The sequence below is a fragment of the Protopterus annectens genome, chromosome 11.part0, assembly GCF_019279795.1.
Source record: "Protopterus annectens isolate FY-2018-M chromosome 11.part0, PAN1.0, whole genome shotgun sequence".
NCBI classification, from domain to species: domain Eukaryota; kingdom Metazoa; phylum Chordata; order Ceratodontiformes; family Protopteridae; genus Protopterus; species Protopterus annectens.
The window spans coordinates 1,298,593,372-1,298,612,816 of NC_056745.1; the positions used below are offsets into that span (position 1 = coordinate 1,298,593,372).

At 43.8% G+C, this 19,445-nt stretch overlaps 1 protein-coding gene across 1 annotated transcript in view; it reads right to left on the reverse strand.

Moving 5' to 3' along the window:
* Positions 1-19,445, reverse strand: part of SND1 (staphylococcal nuclease and tudor domain containing 1) — a gene marked incomplete in the record, with an annotated part of 3,811,866 nt that overhangs the window by 41,627 nt on the left and 3,750,794 nt on the right. The window contains 1 exon segment of the mRNA XM_044088623.1: positions 13,884-13,928. Coding sequence (XP_043944558.1) covers positions 13,884-13,928 — 45 coding nt within the window.

Sequence of the window (19,445 nt, forward strand, 5' to 3'; positions counted from 1 at the left end):
TACTGGGTCTGTCCAAAGCATTCGATACCATCTCCCATACCCACCTCCTAAACCATCTTTCTAATCTTAATCTCTCCAACAATACCTTATCCTGGTTCTCCAGCTACCTTTCCGACAGGTCTCAAGTTGTAAAATGGGGGAAAAGCACCTCTACCTTCCTTCCTACCCCCACTGGGGTACTCCAAGGATTCATACTTGGTCCAATGCTATTCAACATCTTTATTAACGACTTTCCCAAAGCCTTACCCAACATCAAAACTGTGCAATATGCAGACGATTCTACTTCAATCTGATGTGTCTCTAACCTTCCAGAGCTCCAAACACTGACACAAACTGCTTTCTCCAACACTGAAAATTGGATGCTCCAAAACCACTTCTCACTAAATGCCAACAAATCCAAAATACTTCTACTCTCTTCCCTCTAAAGCCTCCCCCATTGTTAAAACCTCATTCCAAATCATTAGCCATAACAACTCTACTATAGAGGTTGTTCCCTTTGCCAAATATCTTGGAGTTACTATTGATGAACACCTAAAACTTGATACTCACATCCAGCAAAACATTAAGAAAACCCATATAAAACTTGGTTTGCTATACAGAAACATCCACTTCCTCGCTCCTTCCACCAGACTAACTCTAGCCATAACCTATCTACTCCCGTCACTACTGTATGGCGCTCCTCTACTAACAAACTTATCTGCCTCTCTTTCCTCCAAACTGGAAATCTGCTACAATAAAATTTCCAAATTTGCAACCAAAGCCAAATTCTCCTCCCATCATTGTACTTCCCTTCATTTGCTAAATTGGCTTGAACTCTCCAACCATCTAGATTATCTCCAAATCACCACAGCCCACAGACTAATGTTTCAACCTACTGAGTGCCCTGCACTAACCAACATCCTTCAACCTTATACCCTTCACATAACTCTCAGATCTACACACCAAAACCTAATCTCTGTCCGCAAACCCAATCGTCCTGCTGGTCAGCTTCTGCTATCCTTTTCCTTAGCTAAAAAATGGAATTCTCTTACTTCTTCTCTAAGGACTTGTGAAAACTTTGAAAAATTTAAAACTCAGCTACATTCCTATATTTCCTCTAACAGGAAATGCAACTGCACTCTCCCCCCCCCCCCCTTATCTAATAATCATTCCACCCCTTAAACTCCTGACTTACTCTGACTTCAAGCTAGCCTAACACGAATGTACATATTGTAAATAACAAAATTGTACTATGTATCCAAGATTTTATGCCGGTTTCTCTTTCATGAATTGAAATTGTAACTGCTTTTTCTTTTCCACAATTGTTCCTGTAACTAAAATATGAAAAACGAACATTTTTTGTAACTAAACTATGTAATGTGGAGCTTTTCTCCCCGGGCCTCCACTGAAAACAGGCTCCCCTGAGCCCACTGGACCTCCCCGGTCATCAAACTGGAAATAAATAAATAAATACAATCAGAGAGATGCAAGAAAACTGAAGAGACTGCATGTGTAACAGATCAGAGAGAGAATGTGCAATCTGATGTAAACTGACTTGAGTATGGACCGAGTGTTGACATTTTAGTGATCTGACTTGTTTGGTTTGACTTGTTCTCAGGTTGGGGAGAGAGGGAATTTATTTGTATCTTCCTTTTACTCAAACTCTAAAAACGCAAGGTATGTTTCCATGGGGGGGGGGCAGAAAGTGCAACACATGAAAAACTGAATTGTTCGTAGTGTACTGTATATCTCTGATTTTTTTCTGGTTGCTTGAAAGTTCTGGTTAACTGAGAGTTTACTGTATTCAACATAAGAGGCTTAGCTATATTAAAGATTGTGCACAAAAGAAATTTACACGGGGTCCAGTGGGTGCCCTGTACAGTAAATACTTTCCAGCTACAGAATGTGTAGAATCTTTTCAAAAAATTAAACAGGAAACGGTACTTGCGTATTATCGCAACCAGATTTTGTTACCTCCTGTAACTCGTAATCTGATCGCGAAACAACTTTCTGCTCAAGTAAAAAGGGGTGTGTTCATTCTTAACTGCTGTTTTGCCACTTTGGGAGTTACATGTAGGAAGAGGAAAAACTGCAGATTTCCTTTTATCAGGTAGCGTCCTTTACCGCTTTCTGTCTGTGCTGTGCTTTGCAGTGGAACTGTAGGCTGGTGCTTTTCTGAGAGTACTGGGAAGTAGTGATTTCGGCTTTCTGTTCGAGGCTTTTTAGAAAAGACCTGAAGTGTGAGTGTGTGCCACTGTCACTGGAAGATCTTGGCCTTATATTTCTGTGTGTGTGTGTGTGCGTGTGTGCGTGTGTGCGTGTGCGTGTGTGTGTGTGTGCGTGTGTGTGTGTCTTCAGCTTAGCAGTTTAGGAGTTTCGCTGAAGGGCTTACACGTTTCAATGATGGCTTGTCATTTACAGACATTGGAGTGCGCAGGGCAGAGTTCAGATCACCTTTATGTGTGCTACTACATTCAGAGAAAGCAAGTGGCTTGGAAATGAGCAGTTTTTCCTCTGCCGAATCAGGCATAATTTATTCAGGTCTGCTCATCATATTTTGCATGAAATCGCCGCCAGATTTGCAACCTGCTGTAAATAGTAATGTGATCGCAAAACGACTTTCTGCTTCAGTAAAAAGGGGTATGTGAAGGGTTAAGTACTGTTTTGCAACTTTGTGAAAGATGTAGGAATCTGGCATTCTTTATTCTGCCATGCTCATGTTATTTTGGCTAAAGTTATCTACCAAGGACAAGGACTGTGGCCGCTATTCCAGTTAGTGTTTCAGAAGCAAGGCGATAGAAAAAGTGATTTGGACTTCAGACGTCCCTTTTCACTTCACTATACAGTTGATTCGCAACAACATCAGAAACTACACGGGCTTAGAAATCTGGTTGCGATAATGAAGTACCCAGGAAACATTAAAATTTTTTGAAAGACACAGCACTCCCAATATTTCTCAGGGCAATTGGTTTAATAACTCAAAAGAAGGAATTGCTGTGCTTTTCAAAACATAGCGTGGGGAATAAGAAACAGCAAGCGGGTATTTATAAAATAAATAACTACAATATTTAAACAATTGTTGGTAATATTTTGATCAGACATTCATTTTAAGCTCATTAACCATATACAGTGCAGTAAACGTGTCATACTGAAATCTGTTGGTGGCATTATAAGATCATAGGAGACTATTAGGCTATCGACCCAGAGGTCATTTTAAGCCTAGCCATTTCATCCCAATGTAATACCACAGAAATGCTACTCAATACCCAAGAATGTTTAGGCCACTTTTTTAATATGTTGCTGATTTTATCAGCTTCCTTACTGTGCTAAGTTAATTCAAAAGCTTGCATAATTATATTTTAATATCACTGATACCTTTTGTTTACTCTGCCTTGCATCCTTTGCATGATGTGCCATATTTCCTAGATGGCCCCTGCATTCCATACCAAACTACAAAGAAACACATCACTAGTACTTACTGCAGCCAAGCAGAACTAATCCTCACACTACAGTGGCAAATACTGCTTTCCTTCCAGATCCTAATATGGTAGCCCTATGCCCTTCATGGCTTTGGCAGAGTGTATTTATTCAGCTAAAATACATGGAAATGTAGACATACAAACCTGTTTTCCAGTACTAACGACAACCCTCCATTCAGTCCTAGAGGTATTTGTGTGCTACACAGAAGCTAAAATTCTGAAGGAAAGTACAGTTTTGTAACTACCATAAATGTAGATGTTCGAGTGTTCACACTGCTGCAGTCATTACACTTGGGTTATCCTGCTGTCAGGCGGTGCCGCAGTCGGCCAGAGTTCCAAAGTCTTGGTCCAGCGTCGGTTGCTGTCGCTTCTTCCCTGATGTCAGTGTGCCAGGGATATATAAGATGCAGCCGACGCCATTTTCTTCAGTTTTTCTTGCCCCAGATGTCAGGTGCCCCCAAGTAGGTAGGCAATACATATTGCTAATAAAACAATACCTTCAATTACAAGCAAATACACCACAAAGGTTGTATAGGATAGAAAGGTATAAGTCCAGCTAGGACAGAGGGGATGGAGGGAGGGTAACCTGGACTGCAGCAGTGTGAACACTCGAACATCTACATTTATGGTAGGTACAAAACTGTACTATGTTCATCGTGTTACACTGCTACAGTCATTACACTTGGGTAGAATCCCAAAGCTAAGGTTGGGTGGCTGGTCTATAAAGAGTTAGGATTGGCTATGAGGCCCTGCAGAACTGCAGTGGCAAATCCTGCTCTGGATTTAGAGTAAAGAGGCAAGTGGTAATGCTTGGTAAAGGTGTGCACTGAACTCCAAGTTGCAGCCTCCAAAATTTCCTTGGTTGGTACTCTGAGAAAAGCTGTTGAGGTGGCTGTTGCTATGGTAGAATGTGACCTAATGTTATTAGGGACTGATTTTCCATGCTGTGTGTAGCAGTAACGAATACAGTGTCCTATCCATTTGGGAATAGTCTGCTTTGAGATAGCCTTGCCCTGTGATCCTGCAGCATATGCTACAAACAGTTGCTCAGTTTTCCTGAAAGCTTTTGTTTTGTCCAAGTAGAAGCGTAGCTGCCTGTGTAGGTCCAAAGAGTGCAGAAGTTTCTCCCCTTTATTCTGGGGGTTTGGATAGAAGGTTGGCAAATGGATGGTTTGGTTAAGAGCCACACTAGATACCACCTTTGGCATGAAGGTAGGGTTTGTCCTTAAAGAAATCCTGTCCTGATGAAATATTATAAAAAGTTCCACTGCCATTAATGCCTGTAGCTCTGAGACTCTTCGTGCTGAAGTTACTGCCAGGAGCAGAGCTGTTTTCCATGATAAAAATTTTAGATCGGCTGTATTGGCTGGCTCAAAAGGTGGCAAGGTCAGTTTTTCCAAAATAAAATTGAGGTCCCATGGTGGTGTTTGTGCTCTACGGGGTGGTCTTATGTTTTTAGCCCCTCTGAGGTACTGCTTTAGCAAGGGATGAGAGAATAAAGGAGGATCCATGTTGTAATGAGCTGAGATTGCAGAGGCATGGATCTTAATTGATGAGAAGGATAGGCCTTTGTCCAGCATCTCAGTTAAGTATTGTAAAATCTGAGGAATGTTTGGGACAAGAGGGTCAAGGCTTTGAGCCTGGTTCCAGGCACAGAATCTCTTCCATTTTTCTGAGTAAGATTTCCTGGTGCTAGGCCTCCTGGCCTCCAAAATGACATCCATAACAGCTTTGGAGAGAGGTGTTGCCTGTTTGACTAATGAATCTGCCATGCAGCCAGGTTTAGGGTTTTGAGCTGACCGTGCAGGATCTGATTGTTTTTTTTTTGAGTCAGGAGGTGTGAAATTTGAGGCAAAATCCATGTTGGGTCTTGAGCTAAGTTCTTTAAGATTGGGTACCAGACCAGTGCTGGTGTGGCCAGTCTGGAGCAATCAGGATCATCTGTGTTTTTTCTTGTCTGGCTTTTAGGAGTACCTTTGAAAGGAGAGGCAGTGGTGGGAAGGCATAAACTTTTAGGTTTTTCCAGCTGAATGAAAGAGCATCCACTTTCCATGCTTGTGTGTGGTAAGTCATTGTGCAGAATTTTTGTAGTTGTCAATTCAGTGGGAAGGCAAAAAGATCTATGTCTGGGCACCCCCATTTTTGCGTTATCATGCTGAAGATTTGTGGATTCAATTTCCATTCGTGAGGGTCCATGATATTTCTGCTGAGATCATCTGCCAGAGTATTTTTCTTTCCTGGCAGGAATTGTGCTTGCAGATGAACTTGATAAGTTAGAGCTGTGTTCCACAAGGTCATGGCTTGCCTGCATAGGGGATAAGAATGAGTGCCCCCTTGCTTGTTTATGTACCACATTACTGTGGTGTTGTCTGTCCTTAATAATAATTGTCCTGGATGCAGAAGGTCCTTAAAAGCTGTTAGGGTATTTTGAATAGCAGACATCTCTTTTTGATTGATGTGAAGATGCATTTGGTCTGTGGTCCACTTGCCCTGAATACATTTTCCTACCATGTGTGCTCCCCAGGCGTAATCCGAAGCATCTGTTGTTAGAGTCTGCCTGGTTGTGGGTAGAATGAAAGGCTGACCCTTGTTGAGGTGACATGTCTGTGCCCACCATCGAAACTCCTGTTGTAGGCAGGGAATTATTGGTATTACTGTTTCTAAACTGTAAGAGTGTTGAGTCCAAACACTTTTTAGGTACCATTGTAATTTCCTCATATGCAGTCTGGCATATGGAATTAGTAGTATGCAGGATGCCATGAATCCCAGGGCCTGCAGAATCTTTCTTGCAGGGAGATGGGACTTTTTTGCCAGTAATTGAAAATATTGAGTCAGTTGTCCTTGTTTGTCTGGCGTGAGAAGCCATCTGGGCCGTTGTGTCCAAGCTGGCACACAGGAATATTATCTGTTGTGAGGGCACTAGTTTTGACTTCTTTTCGTTTACTGTGTACCCTAGAGAAATTAGCAGCCTTTTTACAAATGCAAGATGCTTTAGAAGAATGTCCTTTTTCTCTGCTTGAATGAGACAGTCATCCAGATATGGATATATTTGAATTCCTTTTTGTCTGCAGAATGCAATTACTGGTGCCAGGCACTTTGTAAAGACCCTGGGCGCAGTAGATAAGCCAAAGGGCAGTGCAGAGAATTGGTAGTGCATTGTACCCACTTTGAATCTGAGGTATCTTCTGCAATCTTGTCTGATAGGGACATGCAGGTATGCCTCCTTGAGGTCCAGAGTAACCAGCCAAGCCTTCTTGCCCAGCATGGGAAGAAGCTGCTGTAGTGTTAACATTTTGAATTTCGGAACATCCAGGTTAAGTATTTAGAGTTGAAAGGTCTAGTATGGGTCTACAGGCTTTGTCCTTTCTGGGGACCAGGAAGGGTCTTGAGTAAAATCCTTGTCCTTGTTCCTGGTTCGGTACTTTTTGAATAGCTCTCATGTCCATGAAGGCTGAAATTAGTTTTTGAGTCTCCGCCCATTGATTTTGTGGCAGGTTTGGCATTCCCTTTAGCCTTGGTAAAGTGTGAAAGTGGAACCTGTATCCTTGAGACACAATATTCAGAACCCATTTGTCTTGGGTGATTGTTTGCCAATTTTGAGAAAAAAGTGCTAGTTTCCCCCCTAAGGGGGCTGCCAAAAGGGAAGTGCTTGGCATACGAAGGGGGAAGTCATTGGGACTGTTTCCTGTAAGGTTGAGACTTGTCCTCACCTCCTTTTGGGGTTGAGGTACCCCACTGTCATGTCTGTAAGAGCCTTGGGGTTGAGATCTGCCTCTTGGGTGTCTGTATCTGCCTCTCTGTGGCCTGTCTGACACTGGAAAGGACCAATTCTTTGTAGGCCAATTTCTGCTAAATCGAGGTGGCTGTACCTGTAAGAAATCTTTGACTGTTTGCATAGATTTAGCTTTATCCTCCATTTTCTTTAACACCTCTTCTGCCTTAACACCAAACAAGGTATCATGCTGTAAAAGGGCCTCCAATAATTTTGCCTTAACATTGTCAGGTAAACTCTGTTCTTTTAACCAAGCATGTCTTCGAATCACAGAACGTGTAACTGCGGCTCTGCAAGAGGCCACTAAAGAATCAAAACCACATTGCAGAGTACGTTTTCCCACCTGTTCAACTGCATGCAATAAATCCTGCATTTCTTTATAGTCAGGAGCTTCTGAGCTTGTAAGCATTTTCTGTTTTAACTGAGCCATTAAATATTGTTGGTACTTAAGCATGTGAAACTGGCAATTTAAAGCCCTTACTGCTAAAGTTGCAGAAGTGTAAACTTTCTTGCCCCATCTATCCAATGCTGTAGAATCTCTGTCAGAGGGGACAGGATTTTTTGCAATGGAAGCCTTAACCCCTTTGGGACCCTGGGAAATGGTTTCTGGGTCAGCAGAAGGGTTATTATAAAGAAAGTTGTGAGAGTCAGGGACACTAATACCTATCTGGCTTGGCTGGAGCAGGAGGCAAAGAATCAGGAGATAAGCTGGATTCAGAGAACACATCATCCACAATATCTAACACAGGTGGAATAGCAAGGGGCCTGTGCTGAGGCAATAAAAGGAAGTCCCTGAGCCTTTTCTTGGATTCTGAATAATCCTGACTTTCCCAATGGAAATGCTTCCTCATGGTATGTAAAGTTTCCCCAAAAGAGTAATCCTCAGGAGGAGAGGCTGAAGGGATAGATTCTTTGGCATCAGAGTCCTCATAGGGGGGTAGAGAGTATCCCTGGTCTGAAGAGGAATCAGAGGAAATGGAAACCTGATCAGAGGAATCATAGTCTGTATCCTGCCTAGGCCTTTTTTCAGGAGGGGGATGGGAACCCCTGATTAGAGCAATGAGGTCTTCGGCCATTTTGAGCATCTGTTTCTTAGGCATGGAGGACTGTCCAGGAGAATGCTGTACTTGCTTCTTTGTCTTTAATGGTGTTTTTGTCTTGGCTGTTGCTTTAATGGTAAGTTGTGAAGGTCTGAAAACACCCTCAGAAGCCGATGCCTGCTCAGCGGCTCCGGACCCATCTGAGGGATTAGTTTCCGTAGGCCCAATATCTTGAGTTTCCAGAGGCCTAGAGGTCTCCACGTGGGAGTCAGAGGCGGCCTGTGGCTCTGAGGTAGCGGGTGTCAGGGGCTGTGAAAGCGCCTCACTGAGAACCGGCGACTGGCCTAGAAGAGGCTTCGTCAGTTTTGGACCTCGGATGCTTGTCTTTATCCTTGTCTTTGCGTTTTTTATGAATTGCAGTCGTCGGTTGTTCCAACGGCATTGTATAATTGAACCTTCTGCCAAAGTAGTGCAAAGCAAAATCAAAATGTCGTTTCATAGTGCATTTGTTAAATCTAGCACAAAACCGACAACTAGTGACGTCGTGATCAGGGCCTAGGCATGGAATACAGTAAGAATGGAAGTCCTTATGAGGTATTTGCCTCCCACAAGAAATATAATTATTAACTTTTTCTGACATCGGTCTGAGGCAAGAAAAAAGTTTCCCCAACGGGGTACTTAGCTTTATTGAAGACTTCGGATCTGAAATTCGACTTCGAAAATCTCAGGAGTCGGCCAACCAGCACTTGCGAACTGCTTTTGCTTCGGGCACCACGCGGCAAGAAAGACTGAAGAAAATGGCATTGGATGCATCTTCCCTGGCACACTGATGTCAGGGAAGAAGCAACAGCAACCGACGCCGGACCAAGACTTTGGAACTCTGGCCGACTGCGGGACCGCCTGACGGCAGGATAACCCAAGTGTAATGACTGCAGCAGTGTAACACGATGAACATCTGCATGTGTGAGAAATGTCTGAGTCAAGACATGAGCGAATATACAGCGCTATATCATCAGGTCACTCACATAGTCAGTGGTCTGTGTTAAAGACAGCTGTCAATGCTGCTTATGCCTTCTGGGTGGAATACGGGAAAATGGATTGGGGTGATGCTTGTTAGCCCTTGCTAGAGTTTGAAGCTTTGCTATAAACAGCAAATTAGGTTAACTCTGACTTGCTAGAGCTGCATTTGCTCCTTTATTTGTCTGAGAATGTCAGCTTGCTGCTGGTAATGTAACTTCTCACAACTCATTCCAGCAATCTGTTAAGGCTTGAAATAGTATTAATTCTCCCTCGTCTCTCATAAGCAGCACAGAAAGAGCAATCATGGCTTTCAGGGTTTATGAAAAAAACGCTCTTTCCTTGAGATGGAGCAACTTCAAGGTAAGAATCAACATCTAGGGAGTGCAGGGAAATGCCTGCTTTTGAATTTTGCATGTTTGCACAAATTACCAATCTCCTTAAGTACACAGATTTAGAGGTTATAATGAGCTTTGTGTCAGTATGTACAAGCTTTTGTGTTTAAAGGTTGTGCATTTTGGAGTAACACAGTACACTCCACCAAATAACAAGAACCAATTTTTACCCAGTGGTATTCTAGACTGCATACCTAGTAACAACATATGAACCTATAGTGATTCCCCTTTTAAATACATTCAGTCAGATGTACTCATGGATTCCTCTGTAAACAATGAGTTAAGATACCAGAACCACTATATTCAGACTGAAATGGGATTCTTATGATCCACTACATGCATTCTACATATTTATTTAGAGTTATTTTACAAACACAGAAAACATGTTTATTTAGTGACATTTTTAAACCATATAATGAAGTGGTGAATCTGGGCTGTGCCTGAATTAGGCCGTCTTTGATCAGTACACATCCGCAGCAAACATATTCCAGTAAAAAATTAAAAATAAATAAGTTAAGCATATGCAATATGTTTCCCCCGTATGTTAATACTGATATATTATAAGAAGTGGCCATGCTAAGTTAACTTTATGCCCGCCTTTTATTTGGTGACTTGGACAATCATCACTTGAAGGCTATACTTAGTCTTAAATTCAACCAGTGTCTTAGCAACTTGAGTTTACTAAGTAACCATTCTACATATTTACTGGCCTATCACACAACCAGTTTGTCTTAACAGTTTCTTTACATTTTTGTCTTAATAAACTTCCTCTCAGTGGCCTCTCTGCTTCTTTTTTTGTGTGTGTGTTAATGTCCAATGTTAATGCAGAGAGAGCTGTATTATAAGGCTTTAAATAAAATTAGATCAATCTGACTTCTCCAGTTTGCAAGAGAATATATATTTAATTTTTTCAGCCTCTGTTCACAGAAGAGACCTTCAAAAATCATTAATTTCCCTTGTAAAGCTCCTCTGTACCCGCTCTATTTTATTAAGAAGATTGCCTCTCCATTACAAGAAGACCAGGAGATCCACATTTCAGCATTGTCTTAACTAGCTTATTGAAAAAACAGCATCAGATATGTGTTTCTCTTTATGTATTACATTGGCGAATGCTAGCAGCTACTCTAGATGCACTTGTACATATTTTATCAACATATTTATCAAATTACCATTACTCTGAGATCATAAAAATGGTCATCCTACTCTGTTTCTTCATCTGCTAGCTAGCATCCAAATTGGTACAACATTGGGCTAAAACTTAATATATTTATCTTTTCTAAATTTACTTCTCCAATTCAAACAGCACCACTGCCACCAGCAGGGTGCAAAGATCATAGGTTGTTGTTGAAGTCTTTTAAAAGTCTCCGGCATAAAATCCAATTTATACATGAAAAGAAAAAAAAAGAAAACAAAGAACGGATATGATAGAATGAATATGCCTGAAAAACAAATTGCAGAATCAAAAGTAACAACTTATAAAGACATGACATTGAACACCCACTTGCCATACGATTCATCTTCTCTGGGGTCACTTGTGTTCACTGACATACAGTGGATTTAAAAAATGTACACACCCTTGTTAAAATGCCAGGTTTTTGTGATATAAAAAAAATGAGACCACAATAAATTATTTCAAAACTTTTTCCACCTTTAATGTGACCTATAACCTGTACAATTCAATTGAAAAACAAATCTGTTAGGGGGAAAAAATATAAAAAATAAAAAACGTACAATAAGCTGGTTGCACAAGTGTGCACACCCTTAAACTAATACTTCGTTGAAGCACCTTTTGATTTCATTACAGCATTCAGTCTTCTTGGGTACTCACCTGCCATCAATTAGAGAGACTCTTATTAACCCCAAATAAAATTCAGCTGTCCTAGCAGGAATTTCCTCACATTTACTCAGTTGCCTGCTATGGCAAAAGCCATGGTTCACAGAGGGCTTACAAAGCATCAAAGGTATCTCATTGTTGAAAAGTATCAGTCAGGAGAAGGGTACAAAAAAATTTCCACAGCATTGGATATACCATGGAACACAGTGAAGACAGTCATCAAAAAGTGGAGAAAATAAGTGACAACAGTGATGTTGTAAAGAACTGGACATCCCTCCAAAATTGATGAAAAGACAAGACAAAAACTGGTCAGGGAGGCTGCCAAGAGACCTACAGCAACACTGAAGGAGCTGCAGGAATTTCTGGCAAGTACTGGTTGTGTACTACATGCGACAACAATCTCCCGTATTCTCCATATGTCTGGACTATGGGGTAGGGTTGCAAGATGGAAGCCTTTTCTTACACAGAAAAACATCCAGGCCTGGCTAAAATTTGCAAAACAATACATCAAGTCTCCCAAACGCATGTGGGAAAATGTGTTATGGTCTGATGAGACCAAGGTTGAACTTTTTGGCCACAATTCCAAAAGGTGCGTTTGGCGCAAAAACAACACTTCGCATCACCAAAAAAACACCACCGCCATGGTGAAGCATGGTGGTGACATCATCATGCTTTGGGGTTGCTTTTCTTCAGCTGGAACTGGGGCTTTTAGTCAAGAAGGAGGGAATTATGAACAGTTCCAAATACCAGTCACTTTTGTCCCAAAACCATCAGGTGTCTGCTATAAAGCTGAAGATAAAGAGAAATTTCACCTTTCCACATGACAATGACCCCAAACATACATCCAAATCAACAAAAGAATGACTTCACCAGAAGAAAATTCAAGTTTTGGAATGGCCTAAATCCAGCAGAAAAATCTCTGGGGTGACCTGAAGAGGGCTGTGCACAAGAGATGCCCTCACAATGTAATAGATTTGGAGCGCGTTTGCAAGGAAGAGTGGGCGAATATTGCCAACTCAAGATGTGCCATGCTGACAGACTCCTACCCAAGAAGACTGCTGTAATTAAATCAAAAGATGCTTCAACAAAGTATTAGTTTAAGGGTGTGCACACTTATGCAACCAGCTTATTGTAGGTTTTTTATTTTTTATATATTTCCCCTAACAGATTTGTTTGCTTTTCAACTGAATTGTATAGGTTATATGTCACATTAAAGGTGGGAAAAGTTTTGAAATTATTTATTGTAGTCTCATTTTTTTTATATCACAAAAACCTGGCATTTAACAAGGCTGTGTACACTTCTCATATCCACTGTAGGTTAAATATCTTTTACTGTAACTAGACTCTCACTTATCCCATTCTCAACATACTGCAAGTGCTAACATTTCTGGAATGTACTACCCCTAGGAAAGGAATTCTCCTCCCAGCACTAGAGCATGGACTCTTTAGTTACTGTGGGATCTTCCGTCAGCACCCATAGCCTCCACATACCTCTGAATAAGATATGTAGGTTCAAAGTGAATGATCTTATTTCACAATTATCCAAATTGCAAAGGCCACCTGGGAGTCCACAGGGCTTGGAAGGGAGTGTTCTCAAGTCCAGCCTCCAAAACATCCATGAGGATTCCCCAAGTGGCAATTCCATTAGGAAGAACTGAAATTTGAACTGAGGAGTTGCACAACGGAGGGGTCTAAACTTCAAAATGTATCCTCTGCTACTCTCAACTGAAGTTTTGAACTTGTTGTCTGGTATGCTTCAATCAGCTTGGGGCATATAACAGGTATCTGCCCTTCCTGAGGACAGCAGTAGCAGACTGAATATGATGACATCAGCAGATTACATGTGCCTTAAGGCTTTCAAGACTGCATACCCAAGTCCATATAGGAATGTCTAGAATGTCCACCAACTCCTTACCATAAAGGAACACAGGAAAATTGTGAGGAATACAGGCCAAAGTATGCTGAATCAGTAGTAAAGAACTTAAATGATGATGGCAAAGACAGAAAACTAAAATGGGGAGCAATGAAATACAAATGACAGGGACAGGTGAATGAGTTTGCTTATTTGCCAAGTGACATCAACAGGTAAGTTATCAAGGGTATGCAGCCCTCCCCAAATATGGAACCCTGGAGTAGAAAGATGCAGATCTGATTGGTGGAAAGGATGTAATCAACCACAGGACCCAAGGAAGGTCTCAAAGTCAAATTACAAATTAAGTTTAACTAAACACACAAATGCCCATTCATTATTCAAAATTCTGTACAAGAATAACCATATTCACAACACTAGAGAGACAACTATTTGAAAAGTAAGAATCCCATGTAGTTGTACATGAAACTTGAGATTCTGGTTTGAATAAAACTTACCCTGGCAGCTTTAGCAGATTCTTGGGCATTCAGGTACTCTGTCATCTATAAGAAAGAAAAAGGAGTATGGTTTTAGAGTTATAATTCCTTTTAGGACAGACAAGATAAAAAATGTGCACATACTATAGCAATATGAATACTTCCCAACTGTCCACACATGACTAATGCATATAAGTTTTCTGTTCTTTTAACAGAAATTCTGGTAGTCCTTTCCCACTCACATGCACATAAGGATCGTAGACTTAGAATCAGGACATTATGTACTCACCATAACGTTCGATGTATGTAGTCCATCTGGCCTCACATTCTTACCCGTGGGTTCAGAGCCGAATATCGGCTCCGACTCGGCCAAACTTTTCTAGCTCAAAGTCTTCTATTGGCTGGGCTAAGCAGGTATCCCATGGTGCACTGCTCCATATCCCCAGATCTAGTTTGCTGCAATACTCATTCATACCCCATGCATACACAACCATCCAGATAAAAAGAATAAGCTAAAGTAAAGGGAACTCTGTAAATAAAAACCTAACCTCCAGATCCTCCAGGAAGGGGGAAGGTGGGAGGGTAAGTAAGAATGTGAGGCGAGATGGACTACATACATCGAACGTTATGGTGAGTACATAACTTCCTGATGTTATGTAGTCCTATCTCGCCTACATTCTTACCCGTGGGACAGCGTCCCTAGCACCTACATCCTGGGTGGCTCACAGGAAAATACTCCTGAGTACTGTGGAGCCGAAGGACGACCTGCCCCTAGAAACCACGTCCAATTTGTAATGAGCAACAAATGTGTGAGGAGAAGCCCAAGTAGCTGCAGCACATATATCATCCATTGACAATCTGGCCTGATAGGCTGTAGATGTAGAAACAGCCAGAGTAGAGTGAGCCTTGACCGGAAATGGCAGATCTTTTACTCCCGCTTGGTAGGCGAAAGAGATGCAACTAGATATCCATCTGGATATGGTGACCCTAGAGACTGGGGACCCAATTTTGTTTTCCAAAAAGGAGACAAATAGTTGATCCGACTTCTGGATATCTTTTGTTCGGTGCAGATAGAAACATAACTGTCTGTGTACATCCAATTGATGAAATTTAAATTCTGCCTTGTTTGAAAATTGAGGAAAGAATACAGGCAACTCAATGGATTGATTAAGATTAGACACGGAAGCCACTTTAGGAAGAAAAGAAGGGTTTGGTCTAAGAGAAACCCTGTCCTTATGGAAGATTAAGTATGGAGGTTTGATACAGAGGGCTTGAATTTCTGAAACTTGCCTTGCTGAAGTGATTGCTGTTAAGAAGGCTGTTTTCCAGGTCAAGAATTTCAATTCACAGGTAGCTGCAGGCTCGAAAGGTGGTGAGGTAAGGGCTTGTAGAACAAAATTGAGATCCCAGGGCATGATAGGTTCGGAGACCGGGGGACAGAGTAACAGAGTACCCTTCAGGAAAGCCTTGCAGAATCTATGAGCCATGAGACTAGGCTCATTAGCCACATGAAAATTAGAGATCGCAGCCAATTGAACTTTGATGGTAGCTGATGCGGAACCCTGACGGAAAAGCATAGACAAAAACTCCAAGACTGAAACAATTGGAGCTGTGTAAGGATCAATTCCTTGGATATGCGCCCAAATAGGAAACCTTTAAATTTGCTGGAATAAATCTTCCTAGTAGATGGCTTATGAGAGGAAGATAAAATGTGAATCACTTCCGGTGAAAATTTATTAAGCCTAACTAATGACGGAAGTGGAGTAGCCAGGCTGTCAACTGGAGGGTCATCAGAGAGGGGTGGAATTGTCCCGACCTGTGTGTCAGTAAATCTGGTTGAGGGTCCAGAATCCAAGGTGTGTCCATAATGTATGGTTGAAGAAAAGGGAACCAGACTTGACTAGGCCAGTGTGGAGCAATCAGAATCATTCTGCTTCCCAAGGATTGCGCTTTCTGAATCACCTTTGACAGCAAGAGAAACTGAGGGAAAGCATAAAGCAGACCGGAGGGCCAATCGTGAACTACAGCGTCCTTGGGTGACTCCCCCTGTGGGGGGATCAGTGTGAAGTAGTTGCTGCATTTGGCATTGAGGGGGCTGGCAAAAAAGTCGCAGCAAGGCTGACCCCATCTGCTGAAGATTTGTTCTGTAATTAGACGATTCAGGGATCACTCGTAAGGCATCAGAATGGCTCTGTTTAGCCTGTCCGCAATCATGGACTTCCCCGGAATGTGCGTTGCCACCAGAAAACGTTGGGAAGTTGCTGCCTACTGCCACACTCGCATGGCCTCTCTGCACAGGGGGTAAGATCTGGTTCCCCCTTGCTTGTTTAGATACCACACTACTGACATGTTGTCCGAGTGTATTGCAATCGTCCCTAGAGGTAGAAAGCTCTGAAGTGCCTGCAATGCAAATAGCACTGCTCTCATCTCTAGGACGTTGATATGCAGATGTATCTCGTGATCTTGCCACGTGGCTTGGACTGTCCTGCCAAGATAATGCCCCCCTACCCCATCTGGGAGGCGTCCATGGTCACTGTGGCAACCGGGATGGGTGGAACGAAGGGCCTTCCCCCGTCCAAATTATTGGTGCAAAGCCACCAACTGAGGTCCTGTTTGCATCTGTCCGTGAGCAAAATGGGGTGAGAAAGTGGAAATTTATGGAGAGACCATTGAACAAAGAGAAGCCATTGGAGAAGTCTCATGTGCAATCTCGCTAGAGGGACCAACATAATTGTTGCTGCCATGGTCCCCAGGAGTTGGAAAACCCATCTTGCCTTCGCTTTCCTCAGGGGCATCAGGATGTGTATTTGTTGTTGTAAGACTCTGATCCTCTCCTACGGTAAAAATGCTCGCATTTGAATGGTGTCTAATTCTGCGCCTATAAAGGTGACATGCTGCGAGGGCAACAAAGCAGATTTTTCCCAATTTAGTATTATGCCCAACTGTTGACATAGAGTAATGGTAGCGTTCCTGGTTTGGACTAGTTGATGCCTGGTGGGGGCGGTAAGGAGCCAGTCATCCAGACACAGAAACACTTGGAATCCCTGATGTCTCAAGTGAGCCGTCACCACTGCCATACTCTTGGTGAACACCCTGGGGGCTGTGGTGAGACCAAAGGGCAGTGCTTGAAACTGGAAATGACTGGCTCCCAGTCGGAAGCGTATGTGACTCCTGGATGCCCTGTCCATTTTTATATGGTAGTAAGCATCCTTGAGGTCGATGGAGCACATCCATACCTCCTCTCCCAACAATGGGAGAATCGATTGTACTGTGACCATACTGAACTTGGACTTCTGTACATAGTTGTTCAGTTGGCTGAGATCTAATATGGGTCTCAGGTCCCCTTTTCTTTTCGGCACCAAAAAGAATCTTGAGTAAGTCCCTAATTCGATTTGGTCTGAGGGGACACTCTGGATGGCTCCTTTTCCTAGCAGCTTTGAAACCTCTGAGGCTGCTTGATCACTTTGACTGGGTGGAAAGTCTGGGATTTTTCTGACTGATGGAGGGTCTGATGTAAACGGAATGAGGTAACCTCCGGAAATTATTCGTAATACCCATCGGTCCTGGGTGATGCTTTTCCAGGCTTCTGGATATAACGAAATTCAACCACCGACTGGCTCCGGATAAGCACAGCCAGGCACTCCCTCAGGAACGAGAGTAGGGAGAGCCGCGAAAGGAATCACGGTCTCCCGAATTGCGGGGGCCCCCTCTGCCTCTAGGGCGGCATCTCCCTGAATAACCTCCCCCTCCTCTGCCTCTGGAGGGGGACTCACCTTGGGCGGCAGGAAAAAAACATCTGATTTCTTGAACCACATCTTCCCACCCTGCTGGGCCTTTGGGTAAGGCCTAGAAGGAAGGGAAAAACGGACCCCTATGGCAGACAGGGTCTTTCCCTCTTGCTCGCACCTGGTGAGGGTGTCTTTCACTTTGGTTCCGAACAAAGAAGAACCATCAAAGGGGGTGTCAGTGAAGGAAGACTTGAAGGCCTCCGCGAAGTGACACAGGCACAGCCAGGCTTGCCTTCTAAGGGCGACTCCTGAGCTTGCTGCCCTACTCGCTCCCTCGGCTGCATACGAAATGAGCCGCATGGATGAGTTGACAATGGAATTGAGGGTAGACACCTGGGCGTTAACCATCTGGGCCACCGCCTCAGGGACGTTACCTGCAAGAGTATCTCCTAACTCCTTGAGGAGATCTCTCTGGAGCCGAGTGAAATGAGACAGATAGTTCAGCGACTGTAAGGTAAAGGTAGCTGACAAGAGGGTACGCTTCCCGTACCGGTCCATGGTCCTAGACTCCTTGTTAGGAGGATGGACGGAGGAAGAGGTCTCTGCTACTGCCTTCTGAGTGGCCGCCGCCACCACCATGGCATCTACAGGGACTCCTTTGGACAAGAACTCCTTACCCTGGAGAGCAGAAAGAAACTTGTTGGGATGCCTAGGTATGGGCTCCACAGAATCAGGGTTTTCCCACACCCTTCGACAGATTAAATCAAGGAGCTCGAAGGGTGGGGACACCCAGAAGGCGGAGGGCTGAGCACCAAAGGCCTTAAGGAAGACGGACTCCTCCTCGGAAGGGGCTTTGGACGGCCAGTCACCTCTTTGCTTCAGTATCTCCCGGATGTCGGAGAAGGAAACATTATCAGAGGATGACTTGGGGGACCCCTCCAATTCCTCGAGGTCAGTATCAGAGGTGAGGGACTCATCCTGGGAGTCTATGTGCTTCCTCTTGCACGTTTTTTTCTTGGGGGTCCCTCAGGCACGGACTCTGAAGGGCCCTCAGAAAGTTGGGGACCACTCGTGGGGGTATCCCTAGGCCTTGGTGCTCTATCCATGGATAGGTGGTGATCAGAGGCTCTCACCGGAGTGGTGGCGGACAGAGTGACCGATCTGCCTGATGTAGCTGACGATCTGGCCAGCGCAGTCCGCATGGCCTCGAAGGCTGGTCCCCCCCGAATCCAAGGACCGGCCAGCCTCCGAGACCATGACGGGAGTCTGAATTCCCTGAGCCGAGGCACCGAGAGGGAGACTCGGAACCGAAATATGTCACGAGATGTCCTCCTTGGGCCTGACTGAAGAATCCCGAGTCCCAAACCCCGAGGACTGAGCCGATGGGGTTGGAGCCGATGGTACCGATGGAGCCAGAGGGGCCATCGGAACCGGACTAGGAACATCACACAGTGCGGAACACTCCGGCTCCGAAGACAGAGATGCGCTCGGAGGAGGAATCATCGAAGCAGGGGTCGGAACTGGCTCCGGAGCCGACTGGGCCGGAGCCGAAAACAATTTTGCCAAAACCGGTGACTGTAGGAGCCTCTGGACCACCTTATCAACATCCACATCCGAAAGGGTCCTGGAGGATTTGGAGGACAGGGAGGGAGATCGAGATCTCCTCTCAGGAGAGACTGGTCTGAGACTGGGCGATCGGCTCCAAAGAGGTTCCAATATAATAGGAGCAGACACTGGTTCCATCAACACCAACACCTCCTGCGGCCCGAGGACAGTGGAGGCGAGGAGGTCGATGCAATTTTTGTGACTTTCTCCCGAGGCTCCGATGAAGCTGACGGAACCGGAGATGTCTTTT